Here is a 21,394-nt window from a genome sequence, read left to right as displayed (position 1 = left end):
CAAGAAAGAAATTACTGTGAGCCATCTCCCTTCACAGACAATTTATGTGGCTCACAAACTACTCCTCCAGTATTCATTTTCTGCAGCCTTTCTTTCCTGTCCATTTTTGCCATGCTTTGATTTAAATTTGCAAATAATCTCCTTGGATCATGCACCGTGCTTTTAATTTTTCAGCCAAGTGCTATGCACAGCTTTTGTCTGTAATAGTAACAGATTGTCCAAGGACACACACAGTGAGTCATGGAAAGAGTCAGGATTTCCTGGCTCTTAATCTGATGCTCAGACAAGGCTTCGCATGTTTCCAATTTTCAGGGGCTGGCAGGTGGGGGGAAGAGAAAAGAAAGAATAGAAAAAAAAGGATGGAGAGAGACTTTTTTAGATAAGCAAAATAGACAACCAGAAAAAACCTGCACAAGCTCTTTCCCTTCTCCGTTTCAGATGGCTGATTTAACAGTAACCGCAAAACCTGCTGAAAAGCTTAAATCTGGTTTTAAAAAACAGTAATGGATAGAACGGAGGAAAATTATCAGCCAGCAAAAAGACATAAAAAATTGATGTTTCTTAAAGCAGAAACAAAATAAACACTTCGCTCAACAAGCCTTGAAACAGAAGAGAAAGGAATTTACATGCTCTCGGGGCAAGGGGACATGAGAAGTTTGCTCCCAGATGGGAAGGTGTACAGCAGCACTAGTATATGCCCACCAGACCTGTGAAAAAATCTGGGGGTTGGGAACATGCAAGTAGGTGACATGAATCAACTTTCACTTGAACACACTTCAAAAATACTCTGTGTGTTACACTAGCCTATTTAACTTAGAAAGCCTATTCCCTCAACACCACCTATAATTAGCAAGAGATGAGGAACATACAAGAGATAAATATAGATCATGCAGAGGAGATGTATCAGCAGCCTGAAAATAGTTAATATCCATCCCAATAATGCCACCTACTCCAAAAGACTACATAACAGTTCACCAGACCCATAATAGCAGCCTTCCAATATATGAAGGGGGCCTACAAGGATGCTGGAGGGGGACTCTTCATCAGGGATTGTAGCTATAGGACAAGGGGTAAAGGGTTCAAACTTAAACAAGGAAAGTTCAGGTTAGATACAAGAAAGTTCTTTACTGTGAGGGTGGTGAGGCACTGGAACAGGTTGCCCAAAGAAGTGGTAAATGTCCCATCACTGGCACTGTTCAAGGCCAGGCTGGACAGAGACTTGGGCAACCTGGTGTAGTGTGAGGTGTCCCTGCCCATGGCAGGGGGGTTGGAACTAGGTGATCTTAAGGTCCTTCCAACCCTAACTACTGTATGATTCTATGTTACAAAGGAACAGGAAAATAACTTTCCATCTCCACAAAAATAGGCCACCCATCATATTTTGAAAAATAAAATAGATGTTAAAACACTTGTGCCAGTAAAAGACATTAACTGCAGCTACACATATATGCACAGATGTGTGGGATATGAACAGCAAAGAATGAGAACCAAGTGAGCCAGGAGGTGGTTCTTTCAGATTTTCAGTAAGACACAAAGCAGTAAGCAGCACAGCATTAGCCTGCACGTTGCCAGGGGCCCTGCTGGCAAAGGACATGGAAAGGCCAAGCTACTCAACGCCCTCTTTGCCTCAGTCTTCACGTGTATGACCAGCCTGCAGAAATCACAGGCCTCTGAGACAAGTGGGCAAGTCTGGATGAAGGTGACTTCACCTTGGTGAAGGAGGATGAGGTTATGGAGCACTTTAAAGTGGACATATATCTGCATCAGGCAAAGTGTTGCTAGCAAGTTCAGGGAGGTGATCCTTCACGTCAACGCAGCAGTGGTACCGTCACATTTGGAGTGCTGGGTCCACACCTGGGCTCCCCAGTACGAGAAAGATATGCTGAAGCAAGGTAAGGGCTAAGAACAGGCTAACATGAGGCCACAGAGATGATTAAGGAATTGAGCACCTTTCATGTGAAGAGAGACTGAGGACTGGCAGTGTTCAGCCTGGGGAAGAGAAGGTTGAGGGGGATCGTATCAGTGTGTATAAACCCGATTGGAGGGAATGAAGATGAGAGAGAAAGACTCTTCCCAGCATTGCCCATTAACAGGACAAGAGGCAATGAGCACAAATTAAAGAGCATGGAATTCGTTCCGAACACAATAAAATACTTTTTTACAATGAGGATGGTAGAACACTGGCACAGGTTGCCCACGGTGGTTGTGCAGTCTCTCTTCATCTGCAGAGATGTTTAAAACCTAACTGGACATGGTCCCAGGCAACCTGCTGTAGCTAACTGTGCCTTAGTATGGGGCTGGACTAGATGATATCCAGAGGTCACTTCCAGAGTCAATGACTCTGTGACTTTGAAAATAAATTTTTGTTGCATGGATTTATGAAGTGAACAAACTCATTTACAAAGATTGGTCTTTAAGGCATCCTTCCAGACAAACCATTTCATGTTTTGTAAAACCTCCAAACCAGACTTTTCCACTCCACTCTTTTTTGGATAGTTTAGATGCAGTGAAAATTTCACAGTTTTCCCCCTAAGCTTCTTTTTATATATCAACTTCTTCCATTCACTTGCAAGACACTTTAATCAAATACTGGACAGAAAATACTTCTGAATTAAACATTATCTTGCAGTTTTGGTTGACTCGCCTTTTTCTCCCCTCCTCCTTCACACCCTCTTCATATTACAGTGTAGTATGAATTGGTCCTTCAGCTCATAATTCCATGCAATTCATGTTAATCTCTTCAAGTTTGGTTTTTTTTTCCCTTTTTTTTCTTTGGCTGCTTTCCAGCCATTGAATATTTTCCAGTTTCAGATGAAAATAAGAATTAGGTTTTATTATTATGAGACCTTTCCTTGTACTGATAAAAATCTTATTATTCAAACCAAAGCTAACACAATTTCTTTAGCAATGAGATTTTCATGTTCATTTTTTATCTTCTTTTTAGAAAATATTAATGACCTTCAAAGAGAATCAATTTTCTGGCTTCTTCCTTTCTGTTCTTTTTCTTATTTTTTAAATCCAATTTTACCACCAAGGACAAGTATATATGAACAAATTATACACTGGAGTCATAGCTCCCTTGAGCTATCATACTGGATTGTTGAAGTATAATTACTATAGCACATTGGTTTGCTCTAAGACTTCCAAAATACTGTTTAAAACTCCTTCCTTAGACCAAGGCCACTAAAAAAATATGCTGTTAAAACCTACTTACCTGCATTATAAAACACCCCCTAGCACTTCACAAAATTCAACGAATGAAAAATAGCACAAGTTAGCAGAAATGTAGACAGACAACAACCAAGACCATACATAGTTAAAAATGGGCAAGATTGAAAGTTGAGGATCATAGCATGACTTTAAGCATGAAATAACCTGAAGCTGCTCAAAATTTTATCAGCTTTGTAAGATAAACATCAAGAATTAGCAAAGACTGAAATCAGGCACTAAACATTTCTGCATGAAAACTTCTAATTCAATTGTGAAGATGACCCTGCTTCAGCAGGCAGGTTGGACTAGATGAGCGCCGGTGGTCCCTTCCAACCCCAACCATTCTATGATTCTGTGATTTTTCACATTATATGTATTTTATTCACAATCACAGATACATGTCCACCATGCATTACACAAAATCCAAGTAAAGAAATAAAAAAGTCTTGCACTTTTCCTTTTCCTTTATTTCTCTGGCTAATCTTCTCTTCCCAACTATAAAACACAAACAAAGCCCACTGAAAAGACAGACAGACTGAAAAACAGAAGGAAAGAAAAGCACAGGCCTTGAACACCAGGACTAAAAACAGATTAGTTAACTCCTAGAAGCATGAAGCATTAATGAAATAGAGAATTTTCCCCTTATGAGGAACATTTATTCAGTGTTAATTAAATCCTTTTATTCAAAATCTATACTTACCCAAGCGTAAAAATATTACACTATATCAATAACTGCAGCGTGTAAGCAAGTACTACACTATAAGCACCTTTTTCCCCATCTAGTGGAGCGAAGCCTATAAACATTTATACTGTTCAAAGTCTTCAAAGAAATGACAAAAAATAACAGAAAACCCTCTGCATGAACCAGCAGCCACAGTTCCTAATTCACTTGCCTAACGAGTAGCTATCAGAGACTATCCCCAAGCATTTGCTTGCAAAGTTCACAGGCAACAGTGTTAATGAGGAACTTTCAGAGAACTTTTCTGCAATAATTATTTCTCTACATTATATCCATCTGGCTGGCTTATTCATTTGCAGTCCAGATCTGCACCACTGAAGCCAAAGAGAGTTTTGACATTAACTTCAACAGGTTCAGGTCCTTGCCTACAATGTTGAGCTATCATCACAAACGCCTCAGGTGCATTTCTGTAACATGACACAAACTAATTAAAGCAAAGCTGAAACTACTAAGGGACCATCTTTAGCATTTTTAAACTTACAAGATGAGAAACAGGCTCCTAAATATTCAGGTGGACACCCTAAATAGATTGCTTGACTTTCAAACCCACCAATAATTGTTCATTTGAACAAGAAATCCAGGTAATCCACAGTACTGGTGATTTTGATTGGAATGGCCAAAAATGGACTGGCAGGTCACTTTTGCATAAACAGAGCAGCATGTGAGACTAAGATAATTTCTTTACAGGAAACTTTTTTTCCTGTCACTTGTATCTTCTTCAAGATGATTCCCTGTTGTAAAAACATATTCTGTATTGTTCTGAGAATTATTTTGGAAGATTAAATAAGGCACTCAGCTGTTTTGTAAATTATCTGAGTGAAGGCACTCAGCTGTTTCGTAAATTATCTGAGTGTAGGCTGGTGAAGGAGTATAATCCAACATTGACATTCTCAGGTGTAAGCATCTGCACTTTAAAAGCAAGTTATCAGTACTGTTGTAAAAGAGCCATGCTTGATTTCTGCATCGTTTTGTATTAGGAATGCATGCTTTGCCTTGACATTCGTGTCTGACATGAAATGATTAGCTAATAAGTGTCATCAGGGTTTTCTTCAGCTTCTGTGCTGTACTTAATATGTAAACAGTATCTCACTTCTGACAGTTCATTTTAACTAAATCATAGGAGCATAGTAATTTCCAGGTGGAATTTGAGCTCCACTTCACCTAAATCTGGTGTTGTTGAATGCTAAAGGCCTCAGTAGATGCTCCAAAAACCAGGCAAATGGGATAACGGTCTCCTCCCAGACACCTCACGTGGGAGTGGCTTAAAAAAACATAAAATAAGATTCAATAGCTCTTTCAAAATTGATGTTAACATTAAGCCATATAGCTCAGCATTTCTTACTCACATACTTCAAAGTCCCATTCAATTTCAAATCTTTTCAAATTCTGGCCTCAGCAGTATCCTAGCTCCTCGTAAGAGAATTCAGAGCAGCAGTACACTGCTGGAGCAGTGGAATACTTCTCTAATTCCAGCTCTCGAATAGCAGCAGCATGTAGGCAGAGAAATCTAAAATTCATATTTACTTAAATGGTTAAATTTAAATCCGTGAGGATTTATTAGCTATAACAGGGGATGTCACAAGATTTAAGTTCACCTGCTCTTGAATTTCTTCTCAAAGAATTCTAGGTTGAACATTTCAGACTGAAAAAAAATCTTAAGCTTGTTCACTAGAACTAGGATTAGGTCCAGATTTTAGAATGACCAATACATGAGAGGGCAAAAATGGACAGAAAATAAAAAGTGGAAGAGGCAAGTAAAAGCTTACAGAAGAGAATACAGTTAAGTTATACAGACAGTATCTTGTCACATTCTAAACATCACCTTAAAATAGAGAAAGCAGCCACTTAATGGAATATATCCCCAGGATATTAATTCGACTAATCACTAGCGACCACTGTATAAAAATACACTGCAAATGCATTTCCTTTCTGTGTAAGTAGAGAATGTAACCTGAAATATGAAGGTTTCTGTGTGTTCAGCAGATTTTTTTTTTTTTTTTACAAAAACAACCAAGAAGTAAAGTTAATTTTACTTTGTTACAAAGAAGGATATAAAGCCCTATTGTTCCCCTATTCTCTCAGTTTTCCCACCTTACCTGAAGAGAAGCATATGCAGTCAGATAACTGTAAGTACTAAAAGTTTGTTTCTAACCAGGGAAAAGGTGTAAGAGATTTACAGGGCTATCTGCTCATACATGTACAGAATTAAGTAAAATTAAGTAAATTAAAGTAAAAAGTAAACTGGTATGTAATAGAAAAGAGAACATAACATGGGAACTTATCAGAGCAGAAAACCCAGAGATCCAGAGATCAACAGAGAGGAAAACAAGACAGTCCTAGAATTTAATTTCTGAAAAGCTGTCAGATGATGAATGGCATAGACTTTGTATGAAAACACGAAATAAAGAGTAAGCAGCAGGCTCTCTGGTGAGTTAAAAAAGGAATGTATTAGCTAGTCACCCCCCATTATGCAATGATAGCCTTTTGTTAATTTTGTAGGACATCTACAAATGAAAATAGAAAATGCATCAAGGACTGGGGCATCAACAGCAAGAAAAATTTCTATTTAAAACTGAATTATACAGACAAATAGTTACTGATAAGAAACAGAACTAGGGTCAGTGGTACCAGTCACAGAAAGTGAGAACATCTGAACAGTAAAATGCTCAGTCATTTTCAGGATCATATTTAGGAACACCAGGCATTCTGGAAGAACCTGGAAGTGGAGTTATCAGCCAAAATGGTCAGTAAGATTTAAATAACATCTTCACTTGTACAAGTTTGCAGGCAAGATCCTTTTTCATGTACCCAAGGTGCTTAACACTCCATTTTCTTCTATTTTCCTTACAAAATTCAAGTTCACTAAAAGCAACAGAAGGAATATAGCTCCCTGATCTATTTCAGCAATTCACAATGCCATAGCTCACAAAAATAATGAAGTCTGGGAAATGGCATTTTAAAATAGTCTCTCTCTATATATATACACTATGTTTTTATAGTTTATGTTAGCGATATGGGATTAATATCTTTATATTTTTTTCCATAAGGCAGAATCACTTCCTATTTTACTTGTCAAGCCGCCGGGACATAAAGAAACATTAACCAGAATGCCTGGCAAAAATCCAAACAGCAACCACATTCTGCCCACCCAACACTCCCTGTGATCTCACCCGGCTATGGCATTTTCCGATTCCTGCAAATCTTTCTATATACTGTTAAATGGTTGCGGGGTTTCATCTCAAGGTGTAACAGTTTTTTGTTTAAGGCAAAATGGTCGCCTTATTTTGGTAGGTTTTGTTAATGCTTACACACACCCTTTTGCCCTTCTCTTTCTTCTTCCTGTAGCAGTATTCCAAATCTTATTTTAGGAGAACTATAAAATGTACACACTGAGATACCTCTTCACACACTCATGTGTAGAACAGTTTCCTCTAATTCAAAAGTAGTGGAGCTATAGTGCAAATATTCACACAAGTGGTCATTTTTAATGGTCCAAGCAGCAAGCAACTTAGAGATGATGGAAACAATCCTGCCCTTCTTATAGTCAGAATTGTGCTGGTGTCTGTCAATGGGAGCAGCACCACCTACTGCAAGAGTAGCTAGTCCACCTTATGTTTTACACTTCCCTGACCTGTTTCCACACGTAGTGTTTCTGTCTGTCCTAGCTTTCCTAAAATCCAAACCTGAAGTTTTCTTCCTTAACAAGCAAGAGCTTTCAAGCACTACCATTCGTCATCAGTCATTCCCCTCACAGATCAAAGACCTATGATTTAAGCACAGAGATTTAGAGCACACTGCTCTCTTCACTGACATCGCATCAGAATGATGGACTTCTGTTTCTAAGGGAAGGCAGATTCTATGTTTCTCACTGGAGGCATTACTGACGACTTCACCAAAAGATCCATTCCAGACTCATTTTCAACTGACAATAAAAAAAGGAGAACTTAACAACCCTTTTCCTTTTCATCCACCATGTACTTTATCATAGTCAAGTCATCGATTCAATTATTATGCTCTGGCTTTGCAGACTTCTGTATATTTGTCCATTTGTCTCCTTGAAGACATCGTTACTGCTTCCAACTCTTTAACACATAACACTCTTGAGCTGTTCTAAGTGCCTTGGCAAGCTGCCACATCTGCTAATACAGTGCTAGAATTCAGTGACATCTTCCTTTAGAATCCCTCAAAATTTTGCAGTCTGTGATAACATCATACCTACTCCAGCCTACAGCTGAAATCCAATAGGGCTGAATCCATCCATTTTTAAACAACCTGTAAACCTAAGAAGCACCCTTACAAACACACCTTTTTTTCTGCAGAGCTTTCCGGACTTAAGTAGCTTCAAAGCTTCCCTCCAGACTTTTAATGGACATAAACAGCATCATAGCTTGCTTTCCATAACAACACCCATTCACAAAGCACACAGCATAACAACAGAAACCTTAATGAAAAATTTCTATTATAGAATCATTGATATCCAATGATTTAGTATTATTTTCAAAGCAACACCTAGCTTTATGCAGCTGATATGCAGATTTCTGTACTTTGTTGACTCGGAGGTTGAAACTTACTGCTTACATAAGCCAATCTATTATTACCAGGATAAAGCTAAGTCTAACTTAGAGAAACAAAGGTTTTGGAGGGAAGCAGCCTTAAAGAGCTGTTAAATAAATTACCTAAAACCCATTTTGAACATGCACAGCATTATTTGGTTGTGCAAAAGGCTAAATATTTCTTCTGTTATTCAGTCATAAAAGGCATCAGCTTCAATTAATAAACAGAAATGTATGTTCTAAAAGTGTATCAGGCCTCCCTTAAGACTCTTCTTTATGTATATATTCAAGTATCTAAAAAATGGGTATTTATCTGGCCTCTTTCCATAACAGACTCACAGTGTGGTGCCTGTTGATAAAGAATGCAAACTCTCAGTTTGTGTTTAAAAGCGCATTATAGACACAAGTACTGGATAATTAGGATGTAACAGCTACACTTTTAGATTTCAGAATTACTTAGGAAGAGCAGAACGTTCACAACAGAAGCAAAAAAGATATAAAATGAATTGTATTACTCAGGCACTTTCATTCCTAATTAGTTCTGTCTTCCCATCTTTCAAGTGGTTAATAATATGGACTACATCAGACTATCTAAACTAGATTTCTCCAATCAATTGTACATTCACGTGTTAATAGTAAATGACCGCTTTGGTAGCAGGGGGGCTACAGGGGTGGCTTCTGTGAGAAGCTGCTGGAAGCTTCCCTCATGTCTGATGGAGCCAATGCCAAATGGCTCCAAGGCACCACTGCTCAAGGCTGAGCCCATCAGCAGTGGTGGTAGCGCCTCTGTGGTAACATATCTAAGAAGGGGAAAAAACTGCTGTGCAACAGCAGACAGGAGAGAGGAGTGAGAATATATGAGAAAAACAGCTCTGCAGACACCAGTATCAGTGAAGAAGGATGGAAGAGGTGCTCCAGGCACCAGAGCAGATTTCCCTGCAGCCCCTGTCACAGACCATGGCAAGGCAGGCCGTGCCCCTGGAGCCCATGAAGGACCCCATGCTGGAGCAGGGGGATGTGCCCAAAGGAGGATGTGACCCCGTGGGAAACTTCAGTTTTCTGAATCAGTAGTATGAAACATTTTTAGCACAGGTTCAACAAAGACTTAAAATATTAATTATAATTAAGTAAAAAAAAATTATTCCCATTCTTGAAGGCTCAAGGGGACTCTTAAAGTTCTTTTCCAACCTAAACAACTCTATGATTGTATGGTTCTGTAAGTGGACAGTCTCACTGTTCAAGAAATACAACCGATCACTCTAGAGATACTTTTAAAAGAAGATAGCTTACAGTGAACACAAAGTAAGATAACCTGAATGGCATAATAAAAATCCAACTTATATAGGAGAATTAAGTAGCAGACAATAAAAATAAGAAAATCTCTTAATTGGACCTAGACATCTCTATCATTCTGCAAAGAAGTATTTAGGTTTGCCTTTGAAACACTAACTCTCTTAATATCATTTGCTCTTCTCAGTATTTGTTCAATATAACTCCATATTTTTTTTCCAAATTATTCTGAAGTGTTTGAATAGTTTTATTATGGCTTTTAGTAAATGCAGACTAACACAATCAAGACCTCAAAATATACACGTTACAACTTCTTTCATTTTAGTCAATGAAACATTTGTATGCATAGTTTAGAAAACTATGCATAGTTTAGAAAACTACAACTGCTTTCTCATATAACGCTTGGGTACTTATTTCCTATTTAATATAAATTGTTTGAAATCAAATAATTCCACATAATTGTCACAATAAACCAGAAAATTAAGCCATCCTACATCATCCTGGCAACCTATCCGTGTTTGTTAAAACTAGAAAAAAGCACATAGCAGGCACTTTCATACTATCTGCAAAAATCAAAACACCTTTAGTCTGGGGGAAACAGGAGTAGCCAAAAGAGGCTGACACTAACTACACTTGGCTTCCTCACCATAGTTTACATTTTGTAAAATAGGTCAGTTAAGGGAAACAAATATGAAATTCAACAAATGGAAAATGACTGTATTTCAACAGATACTGCAACATATTTGTAGCCATTTCGCCATGCTACTGTCAGTGCTCATTAAGAAGTTTCAGATACTTAAGAAGTCCACAAGCTTCAGAGAAATACTTAAGAAAATCCCTAATTGTGGGGAAAAAAAAATAAAATCCTACATGGAACTCAGCCATTGTCTCGAACATACTACAGGATATACATATTCAAATCTATGATTTGTTTTGTGATGCTCAGTAAGCAAGTAATACAGAGCATCATCTTAAAAAAACGTTTAAAAACATAAGTTATTTTACTGCATAAATGGACTCTGTTATTTTTCTTTTCAGGGATAGTTTAATAAAAGACACAATATTTTGAAAGCCACTTGTTCCCTCTTGATATTTTCATTTCTTATATTACTATTTCTCGAATCACTTTGAAACAAAGTAGCTCTTCCTCCTGTCTTTGCTGCTGTTCGACAGTGCTCCAAAGGAGCAGAGTCGAGCCTAAAAGAACCTGTGTGACTTCTCCAGCTCCAAATGCCCAGAACAGAAACAAAAGGAGGAGCTGAGCAGATTTTTCTAAATTTTACTCAGCAGTTCACTTCAGAAAGGATTATCAGAAAACACATGTACATCTGCAAGGGTCCTCTATAGCTAACCTCTTTTTACAAGAAACAAGTTTGAAAGTACTTTCTATATATATGTATATATATAAAAACATACGTGCACGCATAAATCCCTAAAGTATCAATATTAAAAAAACCTGAGTATCAAGGCACACTTTAGCTCAGATCATGTGCAGACCTGAAAGACAGCAGTAATTTTGTATTCTGCCTTTCATGAGTCTTTTGAATACTTTTGAGACACACAAACTAGAGCCATTAAACTAGAATGAATACTGTATTTATTCAGTCTTATGTTTTCTGAGCAACTTGCTACTTTGTATGTATAAACCTGTTGCTTTTAGGAATGATAGAGAACGTGACATGCTGCTCTATGAGAAACCTTCTTTTCCCGTCTTTTTTTGGAAGTAACTGCAAATGAGTTTTTCCTTCACAGACACCTCTAGGAATGCTTACTGCAACAACAGAATGAGCAGGTTTTGGTTTTTTTCTTAAACACTGGCTCTGCTTCTCTTAACCAAAGTGGACAGCATGCACCAGGTGGCATTGGGTGCAGCACCAAAGAGTATCAAGGACTATTTCAACTGAAATTTTGAAACTGCTCAGCAATTCTCAATCACAATCTTCTTTCAATTTCATACAACTCTAAAAGTAAAAATAAAACCACTATTTATTTAACTCTGAGAGCTCTTGTTACAGTCTGTGGCCTTGTGAATAGTGCCTTGATACAGGAAGTAAAATGCTTGGTTTCCCACAGTAACGGCAGTGAGCGAGAATGTGCCGAACAGCCCCATATATCATCATAAGAATTCAATATCCAAGACATTTTCTGTTCAGTGTGCTTGAATTCAAAGAAAGAAGAGATAAGGTTAGCAAAACACAGCAGGGATTACTTGTCACTTTAAAGCATCTTCCCATGTTAACTGTTCTGTGTTGAAGGCTCTAAAATATCAACAGGCTGCGTTGAGGAGTAGCAGCTGAACAGTTCAGTGATAAAGTACATAACTCAGGTCGGTGCTAGTTACAAGTGCTTGCAAGTATTAAGAATAATACACAAAGTCGAGCCCAACTGTTCCTAAAGCAAAGGACTGACAGCTCAGGTGGGTGGAGAGCCAGACAGATGAAGAATATAAGGTAACAGAGCTTTCCCTGAAGTGTAATGGACCTGAAGAGAGAGCAACAAAACAATGCTCATACCAAAGGCAAGCTAAAAAATATTTTAATCTTTTCTAGTAGTGAACTCCTCTCTCCCTTCTTACAGCTTTCTGCATTGCTACAGGATAAACATCAAGTGCCTCAGTGAATCCTATTCCCTTGATCTGAGACTCCCTTAGTCCAGGGTAAAGGATTACAAGCTTGGGAAGGTGCAAGTCAGGGCTGCAAATGCATGGTCTCCAGTAAATCCAGGGGCAGCCATCAACCAGCAAGAATTAGTCTATCCACTTCGGTCCCGCAGAGTTTCCAGGCTCAGGCTTCCTGAGATTTAACGCTCTACAGTACACCAGAACAATGTCAGTGTAACTGCACAGGTAAAATGAGAGATGAGCTGAAGACAAATCTAGTACCAATGATCAGCAGCCTGGGAAGCTTAAAAGCTCGCTGCAGTGAGCACCTTAAACTCAGAAGAGCCATGTAATATAGTCAGCTGCTCCTCCTCTCTTCCAGGCTCCTCCAGGAACATAAATCACACTGAAAGATTTTCACATGGTCAAAACGGAATTGAAAAGTGATTTCAAATATTATGTTACTAAGCAGTAGCACACCACTGGAAAATAAAATGTAATTTATATCTCAGCACAGATATAGTGCCTGCTAAGCTAGTCCCAGAGAGCACTTCAAGACCACGAAGCAGAACAGAGTTTATTACAGAGATGATTAGCAACTAAGCACATTTCCTTCATGTGCTTTTTACAACCTAAACATCATGCAGTCTGTATATATACCAACTAAAACTTTGGCTTCTCAGATCTGCAATATTGTAATATAATAGGGAGGGAGGGTAAATACAGTCTCAAAAAACACAGGAGTGTGGCAGGATCATTTTTGGCTACCTGATTAAAAACAATTGGAATTTTTAAAGTTATACTGATATGATATCAGGAGCTAAACTTAATTTTTAGATCAGTACATATACAGCTGCCTGTTGGATGCATTTTCAAATACTGTATCAAAACACAAATCAAAGTGTCAGTGGAATCTAGTGGTCCATTTAACCTGACACCATGCGTCCAACAGTGAGAACACTTATGAAAGAAGTCTGCACTTTCTGGGGTCATTTTCCTTCTAATTCCCCTAGCATTCAGATGCCAGCACTCAGCTTTGAGAGCCTGGCCTCCTGTTGGACAAGACAGCCACGTGGGGATAATGGTAAACTCTGCAATTGTTTTCAGTTCAAATACAAGCATTATTGTAATATAAAATTAAAATGTTTCAATTTTTTTCTAGACCACTGCCAGGTCGAGGTCTACCACAAAATAAAACCAGTTTTTGTCATTTTGCCATTACTCCATTAAGACACATGAAATATCAGTTTTCAATTAATGGCCTTTTATTACTCTCTGTTTGACTCACAATCTTCAGTATTTTGGATCCAGAGGGATCTTATGCTCAGGCAACAGCACAATTTAATATCATTATTCAGGCTCTCTACAGACCTTGACAACTTCTTGTAAGAAAAATAATGAAAAACTAGGACATGTAATTCTAATATTTGCTGTATAGAAGGTGAACATGAGTGCAAAGAAAAAAGCCAGGAAAAAAACCCCAACAACAAACTGATAAGGCTGATGGATCATTGTAAAAGATCAGTGAAAAGCTTGGGCAAACTTTGTTTCTGCTTCATGAATTCACACACTGAGATCCAAACAAGGCTTGTAAGGATGAAAATAAATAAAACAATATTTTCCTGGACAGTGTTTGCCCTCCAGGACAAACACTTTGTGATATTGACTGTCTGGCAAGGAGAGTGAAAGTTGGAGCCAGAAGTTTATCAAAATCCTTTCCTCTCACTTGACAAAATATAACATTCCCTTAGCAGAATGGGCTTCAGACCTTGTGCTTTTCAGAAACAAATTTTTGCCTTTTGTGTTGCTATGAAAGCACAGACACTGAGAATCAGCTCAAAATGTAGTCTCTTTAGCCTGAAAACATGTTTGAAGCCAGGAACGGACATTGTCACATCACCTACTTTGCCATACAGGCAGGCAACCCAAGACCTGCACAGGCCACTGCTGGAAGCCTGGAAGCTGTCCCACACAGTATTTCAGTTTAGCAAAGCACTGTGATGTTTCCTTTCAGCTGTTCCACTGAAATTTGAGTTTGAAAGGCTGTGTCAGAGGATCTCTAGGAGATGCATGGGGACCTCATGCCCCACGAACGACATAACCCTACCCCTGACTTGCTTCCAGGACATGTATGGTGGGCCTCTAAGGCAACAGCTCGTTTCCAGAGGCAGGCTCATGAAGCTAAAATAACCCAGGAGCAATCAAGCACAGTCACAGCGAGAATGACAAGGAAAAAGAAAAGCCTGGTGGTTTGTGTACTCTGAAGCAAACTCATTCCTGAATGTATCAATTCATATCTTGAGCAGTTGACAGTCATTTATCACTTCTTATCTCTACCCAGATATACAAATCAAAGGAAAGCCTTACTGTACAACCTGGGACTGAGTATGAACAGAAACAAGACAGGACATACAGCCTCAGCATATGCTATTCTATTGTAGGTAAAGAAGAGAAAACTTTACCACAGATAACTGGCAATGTAATTAATGAACAAGGAGCACACTCTCCCGGATTAAACAACCAAAATGCTCACTTCTTAACAGGAAAGGTTGACAACTTGTACTGGCTAATCCTTGAAACCTGCAATTTTTGTGATCTCATTCTGCCAGCATCCAAGTGATTCTTCAATTTTATGGCCTCTGAATGTACAACCCAGTAACAATTCTGACCTTGGATATTAAAGTATCATGTCAAACCGACCACTGGCCACTGCCAAGAGCTCCCCATACACAGATTCCCTGTCCCCAAGCTCACAAGATGGAAAGGCAGCAGACAACGCAGGTCCGTACTTATTTCCTAACATCTTGGCATCTTTTCAGCAGTTGTACATCAGTGTAACTCTAGTAAAACCAATTACTTGATTTTGGTTTATGACCATATTCTTTCTGGCTCCAAAATTCTATGATAAGATTATTTTTCAGTAAATATACTTCAGGGACACTAATTAAATGTGTCTTAACTGGGAGTACGGACAAATAGAAGCTAACAGATTTCGTGCTATAAACTGTTTAGGACACTCAGTCCCACTAAGCCGACGACTCTTCTGTAGCTGTCAAAACAAACACAGTTTCAGGTATGCATACTGCTCAGCAGCTTTAAATTTACATCAGTACACAACTGATGGACTATGTAACTACAAGGGAAGGCAGAAGCACCATAAAAAGGTTGTTATCATGAATTGAGACATCTGTGTATTTCATTTGTAAAAAATGAATGTCTTCAGACACATGATAAACCCAAATCACAATTTAACATGCGTGCAACAATGTCTTCTTGGGAGAAATTCTCTGACTGCTGAGAACTTCAGCAGTAACACAGAAGAACACTGGACAAAACTGTGAATGATTCACTCCTAATTTTACAGGATTTTGCCACAGGAAATCTTTATTTTTAGCAGAGGATTTTTTTTTTTAAGCCAACAAGATTTTGTATAATGATTCTATCTATTCCAGCCTAAGTTTCATGAAATTTCTTTAAACATCTAATTTAATTTAAACAGTAATTCACTGTTCAAAAATCCAATGACATTTCCTGCCTTGGTCTACATTTAATACAATTGAAAGAAACAGAACTCTCCAAGAAGTTTTCCATTGCTATATTTAATACAATGGAGAGTAATGCAACTACAGAAGACAAACCTTTACTCTGAAAAGGTTTATGGGCCCCAGGGATCTCTCTTTTTCCTAGAAGTAACACCTTTATAATGAAATAGCAGCTGTTTCTCACCTGAAAAGAGTTCATGCATCGAAGTGAAGGCGGCAGAGAGGTGGTACTCAAACCCAGTATCAGCAGTAATTCCAAACATGTTTCTGATGGAAACTTTAAAGGATGAACTCCAATATCATTTTCCCATGCATCAGCAAGCCTATAAAGTTTAAAAACCAAAAATCAACAACTTTTTCATTATCTTAAAACATATCCAAATCCTAAGTTTCAAATAAATATTAGAACATGTGATAGTAGTGCGATAAAAGATTCCCTTCACATTTTCCTTGTGAAAGTCTCAGATTGGTGTGTTTTACCAGAAAAACCAGAGGCATTTAGAGTACCTTATCCATAGCACCAATCTTAGAAATTCTAAGATATATAATGCAAAAGGAAAGCCCAGCAGGCATTAGAGCAATCCAATCATGTTTCTAATTCAGAGTTTGACTATTTCTGAACAAAATGTCATCTACCTCTAGCAATTTCCCATCAGATACTGCTTTCACATAAAAAGTATTCTACATAGAACATAATGCCTCTGTTTTTAATTTTGTTTCTAGAAAGGAGAATGCCCTTTCACTTCTGAAAAGACAGAAGGTCAGGTGTGACTTTCAAAATTGATGTTTATGATGCTCTCACTGGAATCTAACTAACAGTTTATACCAAGCAAAAACTCAATCCCAGTTCATTTTAAACAGCTTTCTGCTTTAGATAGATAAAAATAATTAATATTTCTGGAGCTAGTCATAAAAGCATTCTGAAAGCACATTTCTATAAACTGTTCCTGCTACCACATGCTGAAAAACAAGATTAGTTAAACAAGATTAACTCAAAACCACAAGAATGTTCCACTTCCTATTGTTCAGGCTTGCTTCTTCCTTAATGCACAAACTGTCAGACTGATCAGTGATCCAGTTAGTTTAATTATTTTATCTGAGCAGCTAATATCAGATACTCCAGAGCAAGACAGATGACAAATATTCTCAGCAGATCGGAGAGCATCACTTTGGAAGATAAGTGCTTGCCTTCCATGTCCAAGACTTTGCAATTTCAATAAATAATTTGAGCATCAGCTTTCACTTTTAAATTCCTCCATCTCTTCTGGAAGGATATTAATCTGATTTAACTGCTGCTTATGAACATATCAGCTTGTTATAATGTCCTATCTAGAAATAGGTGCATTTTTTATTAAGCACCCAGAAGAGCAGGCACCACTCTAGCATTCAGCATGGTGAAAACTGAGCAAATATTCTCTTCACAATATCTGGGTCCTTCTGGATGGTTCTCATTCAAGTTTCGCAAAACCACCAGTTCTCTATGAAGTTCTACTTCTTAGATACAGGCTTGCATACACAGGTTTTGTACGTATGCTTCCATTATTGACTCTTCATAGCACCTTCTTGGCATATTCTAGAAGATGTTCTATGTAGCATGATTTATGCATCTTTCTTCAAAGAATGGGTGTATTTTTACTTTGTTACCTCCATTTAGCCTCTTGAATTTTAACTGTTTTTTTCTAATCTTTACATTTTTTAACTCCTTCCTCATTTACCTATGGGTATGTAAGTATGGTTTCTGCTTCAACATACAGAAGCAAGACCCATAATGCACACAAGGTCAGAGGGGCTTACATCTCTCTAAAACAAAGAGCGTTTTCTCTCATTCTTAATTTTTTATCCACAATCAAAACCAAAGACAATTATATCACTTCTAAATTACCAAATGTACCATGTCTTTTCTCAACCCTCACCGGAGTGAGTGGGTCACGTTGACATAAGGGGGTCTAAACTGTGCATGATAAGAAGGAGAAAAGCAGTCTGGGCTAGGCACCCTCTGGTACTTCTAATGTCAGTGCATCATTTAAGGTCTCCACATATGGCTGAGACCATACCAAAGGACAGAGGCCAAAATCTGCCACACATTAACAGCTAACAGCCTTCATAAAATGTAGTATGTCACTGGACACTTATACTGCGCTAGATGAATTTGGAAAAATCTGTTTAAAGCTAGCACAAAAAAACCCCCCATCTACTAGGATAGGAAGGTGAGCAGTCTAGAAGATCATATGGAGTATTTTCACTCCTGAAAGGTACAAGACTACAGTTAAGCCTCAAATATTTTGTCTGCATTGAAAGGAAGCAGGATTCTTTTAAAAGACTGCAAGTGGCCAATTCCAGAAGAGACAGCCCTGGCTGGTCCAGAGATTCTGCAAATGCTCCTGGAGGAGCATCTAGCTTTAGATGATGAGCACTGAGCAGCCAGTGACCAAGGAGTCTTGTTAACTGTAATCCAGAATTGAGTTTCATATTTCAGTATCATATGCTAACTTCATTTCTACACATAATTAGAAGCTTACCTTTATATGTTCCTTACTACGTCTTTGTTCTACATTTTTTACAATCTTGTCTGTTGATACAGGCAAACTGAGGTGAAGCTAGCAAAATTGAGGCTTTCCATTTTTCAGAGATCAGCAAGTCTAACCAAAGCACTGTGCAGGCTTCAAACACAGCTAGAGACTTTGGAGACTGGAGGTGATATCCTAAAATTCTGGGTTTTGGGGAGGTGTTTTCACAGACTAACACCCTCTCTGTAAAGAAACTTTTCAGAAATCCAAGCAACATTCAAAACATTACAAATTATTTTAGTACCCTGAATCTATTCTTGTGCTTTGACTTGAGGGTTTTTTGGAGCTGCCTCCTCATTTTCAAGTCCAACCCTTCCAGCCCTGAGACTACACAAGGGCTTTTTGTGTGTGTGTGTCTGTTTATTTGGGGAAAGACTGTTTGCATAAAGACATCTAATTATATTGCAATTCTTGTTTATTAATGGCTTATTTATTAGTATTTCCTGAAACAATGCCAGTGTATTCTCTTATTACAAACAAACCATGTGTGTCCTAACACTTACTGCTCCAAGAACACTCATGTTAGGAATTAGTCTTTATGATTTGTCATTTCACAGCATTTAACACAAGTGGTTGTGGGAAGTCACTGCCTTCGTAGATTATTTCTCTTTGTTCTTGGGAGCATTTTTCCATAATCTTCATCATAGAAGGAGAAAAATGTCTATGCTTAAAAAAAAGGCAAAACAAAACACACACACACACACACCTGTTTTTTCACCTTAGTATCACAAAACTTTTTTGCATAGGGAGAGTTGCCTCAATTCCAGTGCAGGTAAGGAGAATACCTGCTTTATGTTTACTGAAAGAGTCAGACTGGCTGATAGTGCTTCTCAGGAGAGTGAGCACCCATGGAGGACAACTTAGCCCATCAGCTCAGTGCTTCTTCCCAGCCCAATCCCAAATGCCAGCAGCCTGAGCTGGCTTTCAAAAAAGCCTTGAGATTCGGGACTTCTCAGTCTGACAAAAAAATTATGATCCTCAGAATGAAATAAAATTCTTTAATTCTACACAGGGTCCCTACGTCATAGCAGGGCACAAAACTGCATCTACTTTGGACTGACTTTATGACAAGTAAAATCTCACCACTACATATTGACCTTGACAGTGTTTGAGGGAGATGTGAGTCAGCTTCAGAAACCAGGCATTAAAACAGTAAGATGTAGTAAAACATACACAGTAAAATGGTCCAAACTAGGAGCATGCTCTGAGTTAGGAAAAGGACATGTCAGAGTGAATTTTTTCACAGCACATTAAATCCACCTCTGTAAATCATCATCATCCAGTTTTGCCTGCCAGTGATCTCACCAACAGGAAAACCCAAATCATTCTAAGCATCCTGTCGCTCCATCCTTCCCATTTTCTCCCTCTTTTCTTTACCCCACTCCCATTCTCAGAACTTTTAAACCTCTTAACCTATTTCAACCAAAATTTCTTAGGAAGTTTCATCTTTTCCTGAGAATCAGTGTCCGAGTAGTGAGGAGAAATCCACGTTAGTGACTACATTGAGAAACACTGCTGATAGAGCTCAGCAACAGACGTTTACCTAGTGACAATATGAGCATAAACATCAAGTGATGTTTACCTAGCACAATATTAGCATAAACTCAATAATACGACATTTCTATCTAGCAAACCCAATTACTATAAGCGAAGTAAACATGTTCTTCACAGTTTACCATACTCCCTAATGAGTAAGCCCAATTGAAAGACTTGATGCTTCTACTCAATTATGTGGGTTCAGGACAACTGGGAAAGAAAACCTCTTAAGTTTTGGGGCAGGAAGAAGGGTTGGTGATGGAACTGATCCCCAGTAAGACCAAGAGTCAGAGCTCTTCTCAGTGTTAACAAAACTTGAAATGCAGCCTCTGCAGATTAAAGTGACACCTCCAACAACCCGCTTCTGTTCCATCTACAAGATATACAGCAGTCTCATCCACGAAAAAACAAACAGACATAAGATTAAAAGATGTAATTAAAACTTTCATATAACTTTCATTTTGAGAAAGACAGAACCACATATGATGAATGCTAATCAAGCTGCTTAATGTATTTCTGGCATGCCTTTCAGAACTGAATTAAAGTAGTACAGAAAGTGAACAGAGTAAAATTCTACTCAAGGGGGAAGATACTTGGCTACTGTGATAAATGCTGATACGAAATAATTACATGCTATGTGCTAAACTGTCAGAAGGGAGCATTCAAAACAAGTAAGAAATAAAGATGAAAGGCTGAGACTATCTTCCCCTTTGTCCTTTTCAAAGCTTTCTCTATGGAACAGGTTGTTTGAAAGAAAAATTTAGAGCATGATATGATTGTCACATTCCCCTAATCAGTAAGTGAAACTTTTACAGCAATATGTGAATGATGTTTTATAAAATGAAGTGGTATTTTCAAAGCTGATGATAATTGGAAATCCAGGGAAATTTGGATTTCTATTAAAAAAAAAAAAAAAAAGCAAATGTTATCTGAAATTCAACCAATTAATTCTGAAAGCAGAGATGAGCAAAACTTGAAAACAATTACTCTTATAAGACTAAGACAATTACTCCTCCAGCAGAAGTAATTGATCACAATGTTTTCAGATAAGCACATTTGATTCAGTGTACATCAGAAAATGGTATTTCTCCACTGCTCATTATGAAATTGATCCAAATGAATTGTTAAAATGCCTACGTAAGTCAGAGTAACGTTTAAGTTACAAGTAAACATACCAGCTTACTTAAACGAGTAAGGTTTAAGACACCAAAATCATGAAATGCATTTATTTCATAATTACTTAAGTACTAGCAAACACACACAGTCATTCATCAGCTCACCATTCATCAGTACCCACCCATAATGTCCTGAATTTGCAAAAACCATAATATTCATAGCACGTCAGGGAAGCAAGAGAA

The 21,394-nt window shown here is 38.1% G+C and overlaps 1 protein-coding gene across 1 annotated transcript in view; it reads right to left on the bottom strand.

The window, feature by feature from the left end:
* Window positions 1-21,394, bottom strand: part of UBE3D (ubiquitin protein ligase E3D) — a gene marked incomplete at its 5' end in the record, with an annotated part of 81,261 nt that overhangs the window by 14,985 nt on the left and 44,882 nt on the right. Inside the window, one exon of the mRNA XM_080616337.1 lies at window positions 16,118-16,256. Within this exon, the coding sequence (XP_080472463.1) occupies window positions 16,118-16,256 (139 nt within the window). The remainder of the gene's footprint in view (window positions 1-16,117; window positions 16,257-21,394) is intronic.

The sequence above is a fragment of the Psittacula echo genome, assembly GCF_963264785.1.
Source record: "Psittacula echo genome assembly, chromosome: 4".
Taxonomy (NCBI): domain Eukaryota; kingdom Metazoa; phylum Chordata; class Aves; order Psittaciformes; family Psittacidae; genus Psittacula; species Psittacula echo.
Note: the sequence above shows the minus strand (reverse complement) of the source record. Positions and strands in the feature narration are given on the sequence as shown.